This window comes from Alligator sinensis, unplaced genomic scaffold, assembly GCF_000455745.1.
Source record: "Alligator sinensis unplaced genomic scaffold, ASM45574v1 scaffold517_1, whole genome shotgun sequence".
Lineage (NCBI taxonomy): Eukaryota > Metazoa > Chordata > Crocodylia > Alligatoridae > Alligator > Alligator sinensis.
Genome location: NW_005842236.1, coordinates 224,309 through 243,859, shown reverse-complemented (window position 1 = coordinate 243,859; position 19,551 = coordinate 224,309). Strand labels below are relative to the sequence as shown.

Below are 19,551 nucleotides of genomic sequence, written 5' to 3'. Positions count from 1 at the left end.
AGCCTGCTCCACACCCCCACCCCCCCTCCACCTGCCAGAAGGAAGCCCCTGGTGAAAGGCTCCCTCCCAGCTAGACCCATAGGAAGGAAGGTACCCCTTGCGCACTGGAATCCAGGGTTAGATGCACCTTATTGTGCAAAGCTGCACCTTTATATTTTGTAAGACTGTTATCATAATTATGGATATGTTATACAAAACTAAACCAATCCCATCACATATTGTACAATTGGTTCCTCATTGGTGTGCTGCCTGCTTGCACCTCTTCCCCTGTCCCCCTGCTTCTTTTTCTACCCGGTTGTACTCTGCCACTAGTTCCTCTGGGTTCCCTGTAAACTACCTGTTGACCCTAACTTGCCTGGTTCACCCATCTGGGTATCCGCCCCTCCCTCGCACAGGCCTCCTGAGGACTCGCTAGTTGTGCCAGGCCTCTGTAGGGTGCAGGGTTGAGAAGGCCATCCCTGAGGTGGGTTTCCCATTGGGACAAGCGGTCCCAGGAGGTGGTTCCTGGCTTACCATGTTATAAATATTTATCTGTATACCCTTAGTGTTGTTGAATTTATATCATTGGGACTACTTACCAGAAGTTTTTCTCTACTTGTTGGGTGATATATAGAGGATAAGAATAGTATGTATATTATAATGTAATAAACTGTAATTAGTTAAGAGCATTGGTGTGGAGTCTATTCAATAGAGGAAAGAGGGACCTGAGTTCAAATCATAGGTGTCCCTCTCACAGTACTGTTGCCTGCCTCATCTATCCCTTCCAATTGAGGATGGGCACACCCTTGGGTGTTCCTGGGTTACAAATGGAGCGGCCTTGGATCTTGAAATACTGCAGAGGAGCCTGGCTAACCAGTAGTCCTTGGCTGGAAAAGCAAGAGTAAGGAGTATTGCTGGAGTAAGAAGTGATAGTGAGAAGAATAGAGGCATGTTCCTGATTTGGGGATGGGGCTAGATGAGGAAACCTTTCTTGTAGATCCAATGACCTGTTTCTCTTGAAGGATTTATTTTGCAACACTGCCAACATAAGTTTTGCCGAGCCTTTTATATGCTTGTAACTTGTTTCTAAAGCAAAATAAATAAAATAAAATAAAAATTCTCTTGTTTGTAATTCCAGTTATATCAAGAATAACCTTTCTCTTCTAGGCCCTGGCTGGGGTTCCTAGATATTTCTCTTAATCCCTTTGCATAGCATTCATAATTCCCTCCCCTCTTCTACAAAATATTCAAAGTCTGAACTGAAGAGAAGGCAAATAGGCTGTGTCCAGGATCAGCTTAAAAATATGACGCAGAGTAAAATTTGAATGTCCTTGTTTAATAGGAAAAGCTTTCCTAGTATGTTATGAGGCTGAGTCTTGGCAGACATTTTCAGCAGCTCAAGCCCTTCAGAATGTAAGTAGCTCATACTGTAAGTTATGAAGTATTTTACTGAATTTCTCAAAGCACAACAGTAGGAGTTTAGGGGCTGCCTGAACTGCTTAGAGCTCTTTGTATAAGAATATAAAGTGTTTATAGTGCTTGGATTAAAAAACAAGTTTGCATTCCAGATCTTTAGTACTGAAAACTAGCATCATCCTGAAAGCATTTGCAAGGAAGCATGTGGATCTAATTTAGGGTTATGGAAGATGATTCTGGTGACTAACATGGATTGCTACAGTATCTGGAGACCAATGAAATGGAAACTGTGTTCTTGAATAGAGGGGAAAGAGAAGGAAGATATTGGCTTGGTCTCTACTGTATGCTGTTACCTGATATAGTGCATCAAAAGATTGCAACCATGCTTTATCACCTTTCATACATTTTCCAAAGCACATGTTTACCTAAGATGGGGGTAGGGGAGAAACGTAATTTGCTTTATTCAAATCCTATATCTGTGCAAACCAGAAACTTCAATAATACTGGACACTAGGGAAAACCATGGCTGAGGATAAGGTATGCATGGTTTTCCTCTATTACAAACTGAAGCTGTTAAGGTAGATCTTATTTGTGTGTTTTTGGGGGGTGGGGAATGGGGGGTGCTTTGGTTATCCCCCTCTGGATTTTGAGGTAGTCCTGTATCACAGGCCTTCAGATTTTTTGTTTTTAACACCCAGTGTGCTTCTCAGTTCACCAGTACCTAGGAACCATAATTTAAGACTGTGTATTTCCTTAAGCTTGAGAGAGAATTCAAATAAGGGTATAAATAGCAGAAGTTTGCATGAGAGGAAACACCCAGCTGACAGAGCTGAACTCAATTCACTGATCCTTAACCTAGTAGGGGGAAGGGAGGATTGAATACAACTGGGCTACTATTATGCAAGGTTATCAAAAGCAACCGGTGATTTTGAGTTTTTTAGGTTACTTAATTCTTGACTTCTGAAGAAAACCTCACTACTCAAACTAACTGCCCATCCTTTGTGAATCAGGCCTTTGAGGACATTGGATTGTATACCTCAGTGGTTCTCAACTTCTTCCATTAGACTTGAGAAACCCCTTGGAAAATGTCAGCTCTTCCTTTTTTGCTACAGAAAAATAATAGAGAATTCTGTTGCAAAAGAAATCAAAGACCTCAATAGGTCAGAGATGCCTTTACTGCTATGGATTCCTATTTGAAATCTCTGGGTTTATTTTAGGAATCCTGGATAGGTGTTTGCACGTCTGACTCTGGCAATATTGACGCTACACCCTTAAAAGGATCTTGCAGCCCCATTATTGACAATCACTGGCATACCCAAATGCAGAGACTCCTAATCATTGCTTGCTTCAAAAATCCTCTTGGCCAATGTAGATGGCATATTTCTTTGGTGGAAGCTTGTGCTGTAATACGTTTGTGGTTTGTGTGTGTGATACAAATTTTCTTATCACTCCTAACTTCTCTGTATGAAATCAAGTCTGTTCATCAGCACCCTTCTCACCATTCTTTCTGTACTGGTCCCAAACCAGATATAGTTGTAAAACTGATAGGAACCTTACAAAGCCCTTTAGGTCCTAACCAAAGTGGATTAGGTGTTTAACTCATCCTCTGCCTTTCCTTTTTTATTTCTTCCCCCCACCCCCTTCCCCTTCAGCTGGGTTTTTCTTAAACACCTGATTTAAATTTCTTGCTCATCTAGTCCTCTGAATTATCCTGTTTAAAAAGATGGTGAAGTTTGTTCATGATGATTTCTATGTTATAACTTTTTTTTTTTTTTTTTTTTTTAATGTTGTGCAGGATGTAACTTTGTTCTTCCAAGTGTGCTAAGTTTGCATTTGTTTTAATAGGAATTAGGCTTCTTCTGAGGCAGAGACTTGTTCTAAGTCCTCCACATATGCTGGAGATTCAAATAATATTTGTTGCTGCTGTCTGATAAATGGACTCAATCAAAGCTGCTTATTTGTTACTATATACATTTGTCCAAGACCCACTTTCTCTCGGCTCATCCCTATAATTGGTATGCACAAGACAGTCTGTAGCATACGTGCTTTTAAGAAATGTATCTGGTGTACAGGATAGTGCAAAAGCACTTTTCTTTCTAAATCACTAATCCAAGTTCGTTCATTCATTCATTCATGCATCAAAGCAAACAACCTCCTGAAGGCAAACCTTTGAGAAACAAAGGCATGTGAACATATTAAAAGTAGCTACTTCCAACAGCTTTGGTTTCATTGCTTGTTGACTAGGAACATTAGAACATAGTTGCACCATAATAACTGTAGGTGTATTTGCTTTTTTTTTTTTTATATTGTCCAAGGTACTGAAAATAAACAAAATGCAAACTGCATGGTACTAAAAGATTTTGTGGGCCTGATTTCTGCAACAAAATTGAATTGAGAAGGGAATTTTCTTAACAATGAATAGTAAAACAAACTTCATTTGCACTCTTATGAAAGAATTCATAGGGAGCCTGACAAACAGTTTCAGCTGCCTAAGACTAAGTTCATACCACCTGCCTCCTGAGCCCCATCCATGGCAAGGAATGAGCCCCAACCCCATGGCCAGCAGGCTGGGTGTAGTGATTTCCAACTCTCCCACTTCATGGGCTTGTAAATTCCACTCCTGGAAGTGGGTGCTCCAGTAAGCACAGGAACACTATTACACCTCATTTCTACTGTTAACCTCTCACTGTCATCATCTACTACATTGTGGCTGTGGCACAGTACTGGAATATCGATAGCAAATGGCAATATTGCTACAGTTGCTGAGTAGAAGGTAAATATTCATCCCTTGGCATAAAACCATAGAACAGCAAATTTTCAGGAAAAACCAAATGGTCTTGTCGCAGCATCGCTCATTCCTTTGTAGAAGTGTGCATGCTGGTGCGTGTCCTACAGAAGGAATATCTTATGTGGGACAGCTTGAAAACGGTGTGTATAGTTTCAAAAGAAAAGTTATTTTCCCTCAAATATCAGCAACTAAATGTACAGGATTGAAAGTGGCAACCATTTAAGGTGAGGGGATGTTTTTAAATTCTTCTACAAAACTATAACCAATCACTGTAGTAGTAATAGTATTATAAACGTATTGTACCTCTAGAGTGGCCTACAACATAATGGAATTCAAAAGTTAGTGTCTGCTACCTTTTTGGAAGTATTTCAGTAAACGCTTTTGCACATCTAAAGGGATTGCTTAAACCTTTTGACCTACTTTTAGCTCTTTTTATTAGACCATCACTCATCCATAAACCATAAATATTTAACATGAAATCTCCTTTTTGTTTAGGAGAGCAGTACAGGGCCATTAACACTAGTTGATCCAGCAATTTCCAGGTCAGAATTTATTTAATTTTGTTCAGGAATTAAAGTTATCTTAATACCAGATCATGGATATTTTAAAGTTCTTCTCTTGTGGCAGTGAGCATTCAACACCATCCCGTAAAGAAGCTACTGCATCCTCGTTGGAGAGTACCAAAATATCAACAGGTAGACTCTTAATCTACAAGCACAGAACTAATTAATACCTGCCTAAAGAGCAAATACATGAGCATATGTTGCTGCTAACAATAATAGATTTATTTTCTGTTGTCTCCTATTATAGAATTGCTCACTATGGAGACAAAATCTTCTGAGTTTGCACAGGCAAAAGAGGAAGATGTACCAACCTTTGTGGCAATGAAGCAAAATAAAGATAAGGATCTGACTGCTAATTTGTCAGGTACTGTAGCTGCTCTTAACATTTGTGTGATGGGGAAACAGCTGGCTTCCAAAAGATCGTTTGAAGTGAGGAAGTTGAGTAAGAAAAACAGCTTTGCAGAAATTCTGAGTTACATTAGATCAGAAATAACCACTCTGGCTTGCAGCTTCTCCTAGACTAAGTGGAACAGTGTATGGGGATGGGGTACTGCCTGAGTACAGGCAGTTGCAGGATTAGGGTGAAACCACTACCAATTCATTCTGCATACCTCATTTGCAGGAAGTCCTGGTTCTCTTGCCAGGGCTGTTTTTAAGTAGTACTGATTTGCATTTTTTGGGGGGGGCGCTGAGTGGAGGGGGAGAGGAAGGACAGTGGAAATCCTCTCTTTACTGGTTTGCAAAGTTCAGTACTATGTACTTAATTTAATGAAAATGAGAATCTCAAAGTACGTAGAGGTGGAAATGCTCAAAAATTGGATGCTTCTCCCCCAAGGCCAACTTTTCAAAGCAACGGAGAAAGACCAGTTCTCATTAAGATGAATTGGACTGGATGAAAAGGCTATCACAGTTCTTTTTCTTGATTATTGATATTAGTCTCATACCTACTTGTCATGGTCTTTCTTTCACTTAAAGCACATGCCTTTTCTCCTTGCACTCCCAGTAGATTCTAAATTTAAGAAAACCGTACATAATATATGGTACTGCTAAAAAAAAAAAAAAAAAAAAAAAAGGCAGAAAAGGATACACTGCACAAAATACTGAAACATTTTAAAGTACTTTAAACACTAATTTTATAACTTGCTTTATCTAACTGTTGTTCATATCGTCTATTTACCTTTTCTGAACAATAATCACTTTCCTTTTAGGCTGGATTCTGACTGCACGTTTAGATCCCGGATTCAATTTATTTGTGTTATTGTTCTACCTTATTGTCATAAAATAGCTGGGTACCCTGGGGAAGGAGTGAAACAAGCATACAAAACAGTCCAGCCATGAATCTTGCAAGTGTAAAGCTTGTTATGTTTCTTCCGCATCTTCCACATGCATAATCTTTTCTTATATTAAGATGTTTGTACTGCACATGGAGACATGAGGTGATTTGGTACATCTGTTTTTAAGTGTCATAATATCCATCAGCTCTTGGAAAATGACATGTGGGATATGTAGGGATGATATGTCGGCAGAGATTTGGCCCAATTCGGTGGCCGAATCTCCAAATCCATATTGATTCGGGAGACCCTTTAATCTCTGAATCAAATTGGAACCCTCCAAATGGATTGGGAAAGATTTGATGATTCGGATATAGACAGAGCTTTAAATCTTTTTTCTACATTGCATCAGGCAGCTCATGAATGCTGCAGTGGGGTGGATGGAGCATCCCACAGGAGTGCATGGGGCTCCACAGCAGACCTGAAAGCAGACCAGAAGCATTTCTGGTCCACTTCTGGGTCCACCAGGGAGCATGCTGGGGGGCCCGTCATGCCCCCCAGCTCAGCAACTGGTGCCTCCTAGGTCTGGGGGGCACCAACCTGCCCCCTCCCCACCAGGCTGATTTGCTGAGTGTGCTTCTGGTCTGCTTCCAGGTTCGTCGCCCAGCACGTGGGGTGGCAGGGGGTGGGGGGGCCTGTGCTCCTGTGGGGTATTCGATCCACCCCAGCATCATAGCGTTCGAGTCATGTCTGGTACCTTGAGGTATGTAGAAAAAAGATTTTAAAGCTGTGTCTATGGCTGAACCACCAATTCTCTGAATCGGCGTCGAATCTTCAGATTCGGATTCAGCCGAGTCAAATCGGGGACAGTGATCCAAATCAACTAATCGAATTGCTGTCCCTGATTTTTGGGCTGAATCCAAATTGAATATGCCCCATTTTGCATACCCATAATAAATGGATGTGGAAGGAAAACTGGTTTTCAATGCTACATGAAGGTTGAAGATGGGAAATTCTAAACGTTGAGTTCTTGTCATCTCCTCCTATTTCCTTTGGTAGCCCTAATATAGGTTAGCGTGCTCTATTTGTTTAAAGTGAATTGTGGAGTGAGCAAGAACAGTTTAGAACAGTTTCATGGCAGCAGGACTGTGCCAACTTTTAGAAAATGTTTTAAGCAGCTGGGATTTTAATAACTTAAACTGGAAGCTTCCCTGTAGCCTACAACAGGAGGCAGTAGGTCCTGGCAGTAAAGATGTTGCATAGTCTAAAGCTATGTGACTTGATTAACTCTGCAGTTTGCTACCCCCTAAATCTGCAACTACCAGCCCTTGAAGTTCAGTAACCTCCTTGCTGCTTATGCGTTCTTGCAGCTGAATGCCTGCCCTTGTATGGTACACCACAGGTCACTCTGTGGGTGCTGCTGCACCTAGAGGAAAGGCATGCCCAATTGGGCATGCCCAGTTCAGATGCTGCTTTTAAAACCTGTTCATCTTTTTCAAATGTAAGCAAAGTGAATTCATCTCTGTGGCCTAGAATCAGAATTTCTAAGCTTTATGGCAACTGTATCTGTCCTGCTTACCTTGATATAAGCTAGGGTGGATGGTGGACAGAGTTGCAATTAGAGCCTCTTTAGCTGCTCCCTGATGAGACTTTTTTTTTTTTCCTTAAACAAGTCCCTTTCTACTTTAAACATTCTCTATACTTTTAAAAAAGGTTGAGACATCCAAAACATGGAAACTTTTTTAGCCCAAAAGCAAATGTTTTGGAAAATTTATGAGCATATGGAAACTTCAATTGCAACTCATCATACTGGTAGCAGCTGCTCTGTTCTTAGTGGTATTGCTTCATATTGTAATATTTTGGCTTGATAAATGGCATCACAGCATCCCTTCCTCCACACTCCCACAGTGTTGTGCGTCTTAGAAAGGCCTCTTTCCTTCTGTGTGCTCTTCTGGGAATTACTATGAGTTGTATGGTGAAAGAAAGTTCAGAGGCTTTTGAGATGATTACATTCACTTCCTTTTAAATGTTTCTCTTCAGGTGCTGATCTGACTAGGGAGTTCTGCCCAAGCACAGAAGATCACAGAACTACAGCTGAAAATGCCTTAAAGTTAAATGTGGTAAGACCACATAAAATGCTGAAGTCCTTAATAATGTTGCAGTTGGTTTAAGCCATAAGAAGGGAATCCTGACACAAGTCTGGACCCTTTTAAGTTGTTTGTGGCATTTTGCTTCACTGGAGTAACTAGGGCAGGACAACCAGGGCAGCCACCTTAGGTATTGAGTTGAGGGGAGGAACAGGGAGGTGGGGAAAAAAAGGGTAGCTACTGCAGCTATGGAATCACAGTGAGATGGCAATGGAAGATGCCTTGTGGCAGCTGCCCCAGGTGCCCGGCTACATTGTTACTTTTCTAGTTTTCTTTGCATAATTGCCCTGAAACTTCTTTAGGTGTGTGAGGAAATGGAGGCTCTTAAAGAAGGAAGTGGACAAGCATCCATAGCAGTTCCCAGTATCAAAGGTAAGTTGTCCTCATATGATATCTGTATATCACAACTCAACTGGATGCAAGCTAGCTTTCCTGAATCAATGGTCTTAAACCTTAGAATATTGAAATATCTCTATCTATGATCTCACTGTATTCTGTACAACAAAAGTATTGCATAGAAATGGCACAGAACATCATTGAAATGCTGAATTACATGATGGAAAAATGTAATGTATGTGTAATGTGGCAAAATACTCTACTAGTCTAAAAGGATGTGACCTAACTGCTTATAGTGAAAGTAACAAATCTATAGTTATCAACAGGGTGTAGAGAGCTGATAAACCACGGAGCAGATCTTTTGTAACCAGGGGTCAGAGTCTCCATGAATGATATGGAGATGGGCATATTCCTGTGTGGGTGTACAGGATGTTGGTGACATCAGCTTTTTATATTTTCTTACAATTCTATCACTTATAAGATGAGACAACAAAACTATATGAACAAAGCTGCATTATGTATTGTGGCTTTAGGACCAAGTGGGTGGGTTATATATGTTCTTATGTTAAGAATCAAAATGGTGAGGGCAAAAAGAAGCAGTATCCCATCCTACAAAGACCCATTTATCCATAGTCTAAAGGCATTAGTTTAACCAGATCCCTTTTCCTTTGAGGAGAGGAGAGACATCCCTAGGGATTTTCAAATTGGGCCAGGCTATTGCTGTACTTGATGAGACCTTTTAATGCTAATGAAAAAACTTGTGATCTCTTAAAAGGATGCCCTAACCAAAGGTTTGGTGCTTTTAGCTATGTGCAAGGTGGATGACAGTCTTTATTGAGCATGTCTAGTTTTCTTTCTCATTGTAACCACATGCCTTTTTGTCTTTGGCTGATCCTCCCTGAGAATTGCAAATAGTAAATTCAACATAGCTTCTACATGGTGTGTTTGTTACTCTATCACTACAGTTTGAAGCTGTGTATCTGGGATGCCATGTGAAACCCCAGATCAATTCCTTCTAGTTCAGATCTTAATCCATGCTCTGGCTCGGGCTGATGGCTATCAAATGAGATCTTTCAATGGTCAGCTCAGTTAAATTATTAACAAACTGCTTTGCAGATCTTCAGCCTAGGCTTAATGCACCCAAGTCCACTTCTAGGTTAGTGGTTCAACAAAGTCTTGGTGAACTTGCCATCTTGCAATTTAGGGGCTCTTAACACTTTTGAGAGGAGAGGTTGCTCTGTACCTGACAATTGAGATCTGTTTTCCATGTCTTTTCAATCAGAGAATTCACCCATGGCAGCTGGCATTAAAGGAGCTAAAACCAATCTGAGCGATGAGTAAGTATCACCTTTTGCCCGATTCCAGCCTGCATATATTTAACACTTCATTCTGCTTATGTTGGTGTTGTGTTCTCCTCCTACAGTGGCTCTCCAAATGAAAAGGAGGTGGAGGTGAGTTTTTGACCTTTTGTACCTCAAATATTTCAGGGAGTAGGAATCTGTCTACTCTGTCAAGATCAGGTAAACAATTTTTTGCAGTCTACTGAACAAAAATAAGTACTGATTAGATATGGAGCAGCTTAAAACTTGACTTTCTAACTTTTTCTCAATTTAACTAATGTGCCCACATCATCTTTAACATGGATGACATAAATGTTTACTTTGTCTAGCACCCAGGTTCAAAGGGGGTCAGACTTGAAGATCTACAAGGTCCCTTCCGACCCTACTTCTATGATTCTATTAAATGAAATCCCCTAGATCAGGTGTGGGGAACTTTATTTGGGCTGGAGTTTTGGTGAGCTGTTGTAGATCAGGTCACCACCCTACCCCCAGCCCACGAGCTCACCAAAACTCCCTACATAGTCCAGGGGTGCTGGACAGAGCAGGTGGGTGGTCTCTCCATGGAGACCAGCCCAGAACCCCCTTGGCCAGGCACATGGGATAGGGCTGTGGGTAGGTGAGTGGGGAGCAGCATCTGTGAATGGGGCAGGTAGGGCCAGAGCAGAGCCATGATCAACTTTTTAAAATGATCTGTTGGACCTAGCTCTCCTTGTCTCTCAAATCCAAAGCCATCAGAGTATACCAGTTGTACCACTTGTTTGAGGCTGAACTGTCTAGTCCTGTTGCACAAGGCAACAATGACCTATGCTGGAGAAGGACCTACTCTGTTTACAAACTTACTTATCACTTGAGACTGGCAGTCAGGAAATCCTTTTTTTTTTTTTTTGGAAAACCCCTTGGGTAGAAGTTGAGACCTACTGATTTGGTTCCACCTTTTGTTTCTCAATCTCCAACGACTCTGGCTCTAGTGTTGGTGGGATAGGAGGTCTATCTTGAGTAACTGCTTAATAGTGATTGGACTTGCGTTGCTAGGTCTGTCCTGATAGCTCTCTTCTGTAAAAACAGGCAGAGTTTCTCAGATTGTCTTTGGGCTTTAAATGTGACCTGTTTACTTTGGACAAGCGAGTGCGACTTGAAGAAAGGTCTCGAGACTTGGCTGAAGAAAATTTGAAAAAGGAGATCACTAATGGACTGAAACTACTAGAGGTTAGAAGTGGATAAGATTGGAAGGGGGAAGGGATACATGGCTGGACAATGTATGTTTGGTGTACAGCTTTCTTAATAGGAATTTTATTTTGGTTTTGATCACATAGTGTGCATCTACATGCTCTTTAATGTGCTGTAATTAAAGCACGTTATGTTTGGTACCTATAGATGAGTACAACATGCACCGTAATTAGCATTACTGAGCATTAGTGCAGACGGTCTTTTTTTTTTTTTTTTTGGGGTGACATTTAATACACAGTAGATTAAATCTACTGCATATTAGCATGGGTTTTGCTTGCTGCACTAATGCACAGTAGAATTTAGTGTGCTGGAAGCATCTCGTGTAGATGCACCCATAAAGTAGTTTATCTTAAACATTAGAGATATTTAGCATTTGAAGTTCTTCTGCACCATTGAATGCATTGCGTGCTAAAAAGGAAGCTAATGTGTTTCAGTGAATGGTTTCACATTGACAACAGCATAAGGTAAACGTCCAAGGGACAGATCTGTACTTGGTGAAAATCGGCCAAACTCCACGCTGCTGATAGAACGGCACTAACTTTTGCACTAGTTGAACATGTTGGGCACTAATCCTGTGAATATATGTGCTAGTGCAGACTCTGATCTGTATGGAATCTAAGGGAAGTATGTTCATTTCCTGTCATGAGCAGCTAATTTAGGACCAGCATTTTGTTTATTTGGTGCTTGGCTCATTTGCTTTTTCTCTTCAGTTGTTAGCACCTTTGTGTGATGAAGATAATCAAGCTCAGGAGATCATTAAGAAACTGGAGAAATGTTTGCAGAGCCTTAGTCAGTATGTGACCAGGGTTGCTAGTAGAGCAGAAATGTTGGGAGCCATCAATCAAGTAAGTAACTTGACTACTTGTTTTTTATGAGGAGTACTCTTGTAAAACCCTATAATTAATATAAGAGATTAGCTTGTAACTACTTTTCTAATCTGAACAGCCAATAACACTTTTAGAGAACATTGTGGATGGATCTATGGCAGTACAAATGATGAATAAAATAGTGTCAGGAGCCAGGGCATAGCTGTATTGGATGTTGCCCAAGCAGAGAACAAAAATGCAATCCCTGCCTCAAAAAGCATCATAACAGATGGAAAAGAGAGGAAAACCTACAAGGAGACAGTGAAACTACTGATCAGTGTAATCTCAGTACCCCAGCTGGCCTGTTTTAGTTTTTGTAGGCATTGGGGAGTATTTGAGGGCTCTTGAAAAGAATAAAGTAGGCTTGGTGGATATTTATGGGAAGTTTCTTAAGCATGGGGAAGAACAAAGGAGAAAGCACAAAAGTACTTGGCTAAATAACTCCATCGCCCACCTATGGATGGATGGGATGCAGGAGAACTGAATACAAGCGTTTCTGGTAGGAAAGGGGAAAGCCAATGGAGGAATGCAAAGACTGGCTGGCCTTAAGAAAACCTAAGGCATTCTGAGTAGATGGGTGTAGTACAGGGGTGGACAATTATTTTGGCTAGAGGGATGCTTAATGAATTGGGGTTTTTTTGTTTTTGTTTTTTTGGTGATCTGTCAAGGGTCACAAGGGTAGCCTGGCCCCTTGATGGGTGCCCCGCCCTCTGCTTACCATCTTGGGACCAATGTCTTGGGACCAATGTTGCAGGGCCAGAGCAGGGCACAGGCTGGCAAGGGTTTGTGGAGCTGGGCTGGGCTGCACCAGCAGGGAGAGGGGGGAGCTGGCCCAGCTCCAGTGAGCCCCTAGGGCAGTAGGACCCAGGGGAAGCCCCAGTGGACTCCTACAACAGCAGGGCCTGCCCAGCCTCACCCCCCAGGCTTCTGGCCTGGGACCATGTGGCTCCTCACGGCTGCACTGGCACAGGAAACTCGGGTAAGGGGGAGGGCAGGGAATGAGCTGGTGCTGGGGCAGGAGAGGGGCTGCTTCTCCCTGTGCTCAGCACCAGCTTGTAACCCACTCCCGCTGCCAACCTGGGCGGGCCCCGTGCTGGCTCCGCGCCTGCCCATCTGGGCTGCACCATGACAGGAGCAGCTGCGGCCCCCCTGCTTGCCATGTTGGGCAGTGTTTGCTGCTGCCTGCCTGGAGCTCGCACTGTGGTAGGCTGCAGTGTAGCTTCCACTGCTGCCTCTCTGCTGCCCAGCAGAAGCAAACACTGCCCAGGATGGCAAGCGGGGGAGCTGCAGCTGCTCCCACCACAGTGCAGCCCTGATGGGTCCAGGCTGGCAGCGGAGGCGGGTTACAAGCTGGTGCTGAGTGCATGGGGTGGGGGGAAGCAACCCCTGCCCATGGTCCTTCCCTACCCTTCTTCCTCTTCCTCCCCCCACCTGAGTTTCCCATGCCAGTGCAGGCATGAGGAGCCACATGGTCCCAGGCCAGAAACACCTGCTGGGGCTTCCAGATGCAGGGGTGGGGCCAGGCAGGCCCTGCTGTTGCAGGAGCCTGCTGATGATTCGCCTGGCTCCTGTCATCTTTGACAGGAACTAAGAACAGATAAATACATATTCATTTTCTAATTTTTTTTTTTTCTTAGGGGCCCTGCAGGCTGGATAGAATGGTCTAGCAGGCTGCATTTTTGCCCACCCCTGACTTGCCACTGGAAGTCCCTCCCCTTGCCCCTGGAAGTTCCCCTTTTGGAAGGGGAGTATGTCACTTTGGAACTAGAATAAAATAATCACCCAGTAAAAATCAAACATTGATTAGAACGTATCTTAATTTTATTTAAAATAATATTTTTGTCCCTGTATACATGCATTTGTGTAATGTGTATAGAGGTGATAACATAATAGCTCAAAATAAAGCCTTACTCTTCTATATAGTATGTTGGGGGCAGGGTGGTTGTGGGGCGAGAATGTGTGACAAGTTCACAGGGTGTGGGGTTTGTGGGAGAGGGTGTTTGGGGGTAGGGGTATGTAGTTTTGGGGCAGTGTGGTTGTGGGGTTTGTTGGGGAGGATGTGTGGGTATGGTGGGTTATGCATGTGGGAGCCCACATGCTCTCACCTCTTCTTCTTTCCCCCTATGGCGCACAGTATCTCAGGGTGCTCATGGCCTGTGCAGGTAAAGCCCCCTGGCAGCACACAGCTCCAGCCACTTCTGGGAGCTGCACATGGCAGCAAGGCACAGGGCTCCCTGCATCTTGGATGTAGCTCCCAGGACTTGGCCAGAACACCACACTGCATGGGAGAGCCCTACATGATGGAGCTGGTGGCCTGGCCCTGCTTCCTGTCACCACATGCATTTCCCCGGACTCTGCCGGAGAGGAGGAGCAGAACTGCCCTGGCTTCACGTGGAGCTCCACTACGCTCCACTTCTGAAGTCCCAGCAGCTGCACATGACATGAGAGAGAGTGGGGAAGGATGCCAGCTCCATCACACAGGGCTTCTTTTTGGTGGTGCACAAGTCCTGGGACCTGCACAGGAGCCAAGGGAAGCCCTGTGCAATGGAACTGGGGTGACCCATGCTCCGTGTCCCTGCCACCATGCTGGGCATGGGGTCCACGAACTAAGCTCTACACTCCCACCCAGCTGCTACTTCCCTCTGCCTGCTGCCTCTTCCCTACTTGTCTGGAATGCTGCAGTAGGGACATGAGGAGGAGCTGCTGGAGGCTGGGGTAGCTGAGCAGTTTCCTGGGTGGCAGTGGCAGCAGCCCTGCTTGGAAGCTATATGCTTGGCTGGGGCTCGCTCTCACATGAGGATGAGTGTGCAGTGCACTTGCTCAGCAGCAGTGGGCAGGGCTCAGCCCCATGTGGAGTGCAGCAGGGGCAGCCAAGGGCAGGGCTGGATATAATTAATTGGTGGCCACCCATCCATGGGTTGGATGAAATCACTTGGTGGGCTGGATGCAGCCCACGGGCCATATTTTTATCTGCCTCTGGTGTAACAAGACTACATTATCAAAGCCAAAGAAAGATCTTGTGGTTACCAAGATGTGCAAGAGAAGGAAAATGTGCACGTAGCTAGGAAGGCTAATATTGGAGTGATTTGCTTGGATTTGTAACAACTCGGTGTCTGAGCTAATGGCTCTTCCATCATATTTGTATTTGCATTTATACGGTGTTATATTGTGTTTGCTAGGAGAACCGTGTCAGTAAAGCAGTAGAAGTAATGATTCAACACGTGGAAAATTTGAAACGCATGTATACCAAAGAACATGCAGAACTTGAGGAGCTGAAACAAGTTCTACTTCAAAATGAAAGATCATTTAGCTCTCTTGGAGATGGAGGTAATCCTGTTGAGAATCAAGAGCACATTTGTCTATCTTAAAAAAAGAAAAACAAAACCCTATCCTGACAGTCGCATCATGGACATCCTTGCAGAAGCTTATGTCAATGTCTTATTTCTTCCTTTTGGCTACAGGAATGTTTTATACAGAGACTTAACTTGTTGAAAGGAGAGGAGATCCTAGACCTGTAGGTCAATAAGACCAAGTCACAATTGTCATAGGTGGTAGGTTATCTTATCAAGAGAGATGGAACTGTCTCTGTATTGATGTTCTGCAGGATGATTTTTTTTTAATTTAATTAATTTTTTTATGAGGTACTGAGATGCAGTTAACTTTAGTGGAAACTGTAGTTAGCCAGGTTTTATGCTGTAATGGCAACTTTTTTTATGAACCTACTTATAATATCTGTTCCTCTTCACAGATGAATCTGCAAATAAAAGTCTTCCAAGTTCTCTCAATTACAAGGTAATGATATAACACTAGGTATTAAGGGCAAATGATGCATGCTCTGTATGTTCTTTGTCTGCTTTATATACGTATTTTACTGGTATGGTAGTAACTTTCCACTGAACTCTAAATTCTTCAAACCCTGAAAAGTAATCTATCTATCTTGGTCATGCTAACATTTCACTCTTTCAATGAAAGAAAAAAAAAAAAAGACTATATCGTTGCATTTACAGTAGCAAATTGATTTGTTGAGGTCTAAACCCTTGTGCTCTCTCTCTTGTGTTCAAGTACTATCGCTTACAGGGATTCCCTTTTTAAGGACCTTGAGAACAAAGTGTTTAGCACAGTCAGGGGGGGGAAAAATGGAATCAGTTCAGGAAAGGGACAATAGCATTATTTTGAGCATCAGTCTGTTAAAGTAGAAAATTAACACGTTAATGTGCAAAGATTCCTTGTTAGGGCACATTACATCTGTTCCAGTTGGCATAGGTTGTCCTTTATTTGTGTTAAAGTTTAATATTAACACAATCCTTTTTTACTTGCCAATCTTCTGCGTTTTTGTACAGCCTAGCCAGTGCATAAGTTAGTATTACCGCTTTATTTATGTAGCCCTCATCACTACGAAGAGTTAGCATTGCGACATTGCCCAAGAGTACTGGAAATGCTGGCATTGGTCTGTCACTGGTGAGTAAAGTTTCTCATTATAATGGTGTCTACTTGGGTTTTTAATATTTCAAAAGCAACGGCAACATTTCTAACTTCCCCTACAGACTCAACTAAATGAAACTGGTGGAGCAGAAAAGAGTGACAAATTCAACAGGAGATCAAGCAGTTGGTGAGGCTACTTGGGTCTTGTTCTTAAACGGAAGCTGAGGTTCTCAGTAGGCGTGTGCGAGTTGGCAGTGATCTGATCCGGCTTCAGATCTGGCCGCTTCGGATGCCAGGGATCCAATCCGGAGCTCCAGACCAGGTTTCTGCCTCGATTCGGCCGAAGTGGCTCCAAAGCTTCGGAGCCGCCTCGGAGATCCAGCCATAGGGTATAATGGGGATCAATGAGATGCCTATAACTTTGTTGTTTTTGTCTGATTTCGATGGAACTTTCAGGGATAGTAGCCGCTGCTGAGAGCATGAAACCTGCCAAGTTTCAAGAAGATTGGTGCAGGAGTTTGGGGGGGAACTGCAACTCAAGCTGCTGACAGGCAAAACTTGTGACATGGGTGACCGTGTGTGTGTGTGTGTGAAGGCGCTGCAGGGTTGGTGGCCCCTGCTGAGGCCATGAAGCCTGCCAGCTGTCGAGGAGATAGGTGCAGGGGGGTCCTGGGCCCTGCACCCCTAGCTCTTGGGGCAGTTGATTGTCTGTGTTAATTATTTCCTCTCCTTAACCTGGTTTTGTAGGCATGGCAATTAACTGGTTACATTAGCTAAGTCCTGTGTATTGAGCTGGTCCCTGAGTGAATCATGATTGATTTGGTAACTGGTAACACAGTAGTTTAGCAGCCAGGCCTGCAGTAGTGTCTCCCACACCAAGACAGTCAGTCCCACAAGCATCCATGGCATGAGTTTTGCTTGTCTGCAGGTTGGGGGGGCAGTTCCCCCCCAAACCCCTGCACCCATCTTGAAACTTGGCAGGCTTTGTGGCCTCAGCAGGGGCCACCATCCCTGCAGCTGTCACCCTGCTGCACCTTTAACACGCGCAGTGTCACCCATGGCATGAGTTTTGCTTGTCTGCAGGTTGGGGGGGCAGTTCCCCCCCAAACCCCTGCACCCATCTTGAAACTTGGCAGGCTTTGTGGCCTCAGCAAGAGCTACCAGCCCTGCAGTTTTGACCCCCCTGTGTTGTAACACATAGACGTGATAGGAGTTTCGCTTTCAAGAACTTGGGGTCCAGTTCCCCCCCCCCAAACCCCTGCACTGATCTTCTTGAAACTTGGCAGGATTCATACTCTCTGCATAGTCTACCACCCCTGAACATTCCATCCAAATCGGACAAAAAACAACGAAGTTATAGATACTTCATAGTTTCCCCATTATACCCTATGGCTGGATCTCCAAGGTGCTTCAGAAACTCTGAATCGCTTCAGGAAGCCTAATGAGGCCAGCGCTTTGACTTGGACATGCTGCTTCTGACGCCGAAGCTTCTCCGGATCTGAAGCTCTGTCTGAAGCCTTGCACAATACTAGTTTTCAGCTTGATCAATAGCTGTGATTAAATGGTTCCAAAGTAGTTCACAAAGCATCGTATGAAAGACCTATTATACTTGCGTAGAGTGGATCAGCAGTCGGCAACCGTATCAGGTTGTGGGCTGGAATGACACGGCCCAGGTCAGAGGTGGGTGATAGAGGCCAGCTACTACAGCTGCAACTTCTCCCCATGGAGAGCAACTGCTGCCAAATACAGATGAAGGGCAGATCAAATATAGCTAAAGGGCTTTGCAGGTTAGGTCTGGCCCACAGACCTAGCTGCTTATTCCCAGAGTAGATTTTTTTTTTTAAATCTTGGTTTTGCAAATTTTGATGCTTGCAGTCAAAGTGGTTGTAAGACTGTGCCTAAATAATGCCTGACTCTTCTGTCTGTACTTAAATTTGTAGCGCAAAGATCCTTCATGGTTCTGGGTGACTTCAGCTTGTAAGGGCCTGAGAGCTGTGAAATTGGGTGATTTGGGTTACTATGCTTAATGAAACTAGGTATTTAGACTTTAGGCTGCAAAAATTTGTGGACTAAAGTTATACAACTTAGTCCAAATGAGCGCACACACTTTAGCTGAAGCTGTTCAAATTCTAGTTTGCCACTAAGATTTGGCTAAATCCTTTTACATAATAACAGTAAAGAATACATTGTCTCATTTGACAGGGGAAGATTAGGAGCAAAGCAAAATGAGAAGCGTCCTTCACTGCAACGATTCATTAGCACATATTCCTGGACAGAGTATGAGGAAGAACACTCCGAAACAAAGTAGGTTTAGACCATTTAATTTCCAAGGCTTTTACACATTTCTTTTGAGTATTCATTGTCCTTGATGTACACATTTTATGGCAAGACTATTTGGTGCTATAAACCAAAAAAAATATTTGGTGTGCTCATGAGTACTTATAGGAGAAGCTTAACTTTTAATGCTTATCGACAGAAACACAAAGTTGGAACCACCAGTTGAAGAAACAAGAGAAGACCAACAGAGGAAGATGAGTGTTGCTGAAAAGGGGAAAAGTCCATCAAAATGGATTCTAAACTCGGCGTGAGTATGCATTTGCATTCCCCACTTATAACCAGTAATCCATGTAAGGGGAAGTGTTCAGGTGAGGTTAGGAGGAAGTAGAAGCATATTCTTGACCTAATTGTTGGTGCTAGCTTTTTAAACAAGGCTGAATTAATACATCTGGTGAAAATCCCTATGTGGCTTCAGACAAGATTTGGTTCAATTATTGATCTAACATAGTTCAAGTATGCAGTAGAGCAGGACTAGAAATTCAGTATTTGCTCTTCCCTGCTGAGGGCTCTAAGCACTAGTTGGCAGACTTGGTTGCATACAAGCACTCGCACTTGGTCATTTTCACTATACTGTGCAAGAGCTTCAGGCAGAGGGACTGACTACCCCAGCTGGAGAATACACTAGAATATACCAGCTTTTACTCAAGGCTAATAGACATTTAAATCCCAGAGAGGAGTAATATTTGAACATGGGTATCTTTAGCATTCCTAACTGCTGGTTTTAGGTGACTTCCTGCTCAGTGTGCTTTTTGTTAATTCCATTTGAGCCCCTACCAGCTCAATTTGTTGACCAGGGAATGAAGGTGCTTGCTTTTAAGGAAGGGTACAGATTCTGATATGGTGATCAGAATCTTAATCG

At 43.3% G+C, this 19,551-nt stretch overlaps 1 protein-coding gene across 5 annotated transcripts in view; it reads left to right on the top strand.

Moving 5' to 3' along the window:
* LOC102374321 (lymphoid-restricted membrane protein-like) overlaps nt 1–19,551 on the top strand; it is a 64,663-nt gene that overhangs the window by 44,724 nt on the left and 388 nt on the right. For all 5 annotated transcript variants that reach the window (XM_006027342.2, XM_006027343.2, XM_006027339.2 and 2 more), the window contains 15 exons: nt 4,679–4,725; nt 4,811–4,878; nt 4,994–5,110; nt 8,058–8,137; nt 8,467–8,536; nt 9,783–9,837; nt 9,924–9,951; nt 10,906–11,046; nt 11,778–11,912; nt 15,113–15,260; nt 15,682–15,725; nt 16,317–16,391; nt 16,478–16,542; nt 18,558–18,659; nt 18,832–18,939. In XM_006027342.2, coding sequence (XP_006027404.1) covers nt 4,679–4,725; nt 4,811–4,878; nt 4,994–5,110; nt 8,058–8,137; nt 8,467–8,536; nt 9,783–9,837; nt 9,924–9,951; nt 10,906–11,046; nt 11,778–11,912; nt 15,113–15,260; nt 15,682–15,725; nt 16,317–16,391; nt 16,478–16,542; nt 18,558–18,659; nt 18,832–18,939 — 1,283 coding nt within the window. The remainder of the gene's footprint in view (nt 1–4,678; nt 4,726–4,810; nt 4,879–4,993; nt 5,111–8,057; nt 8,138–8,466; nt 8,537–9,782; nt 9,838–9,923; nt 9,952–10,905; nt 11,047–11,777; nt 11,913–15,112; nt 15,261–15,681; nt 15,726–16,316; nt 16,392–16,477; nt 16,543–18,557; nt 18,660–18,831; nt 18,940–19,551) is intronic.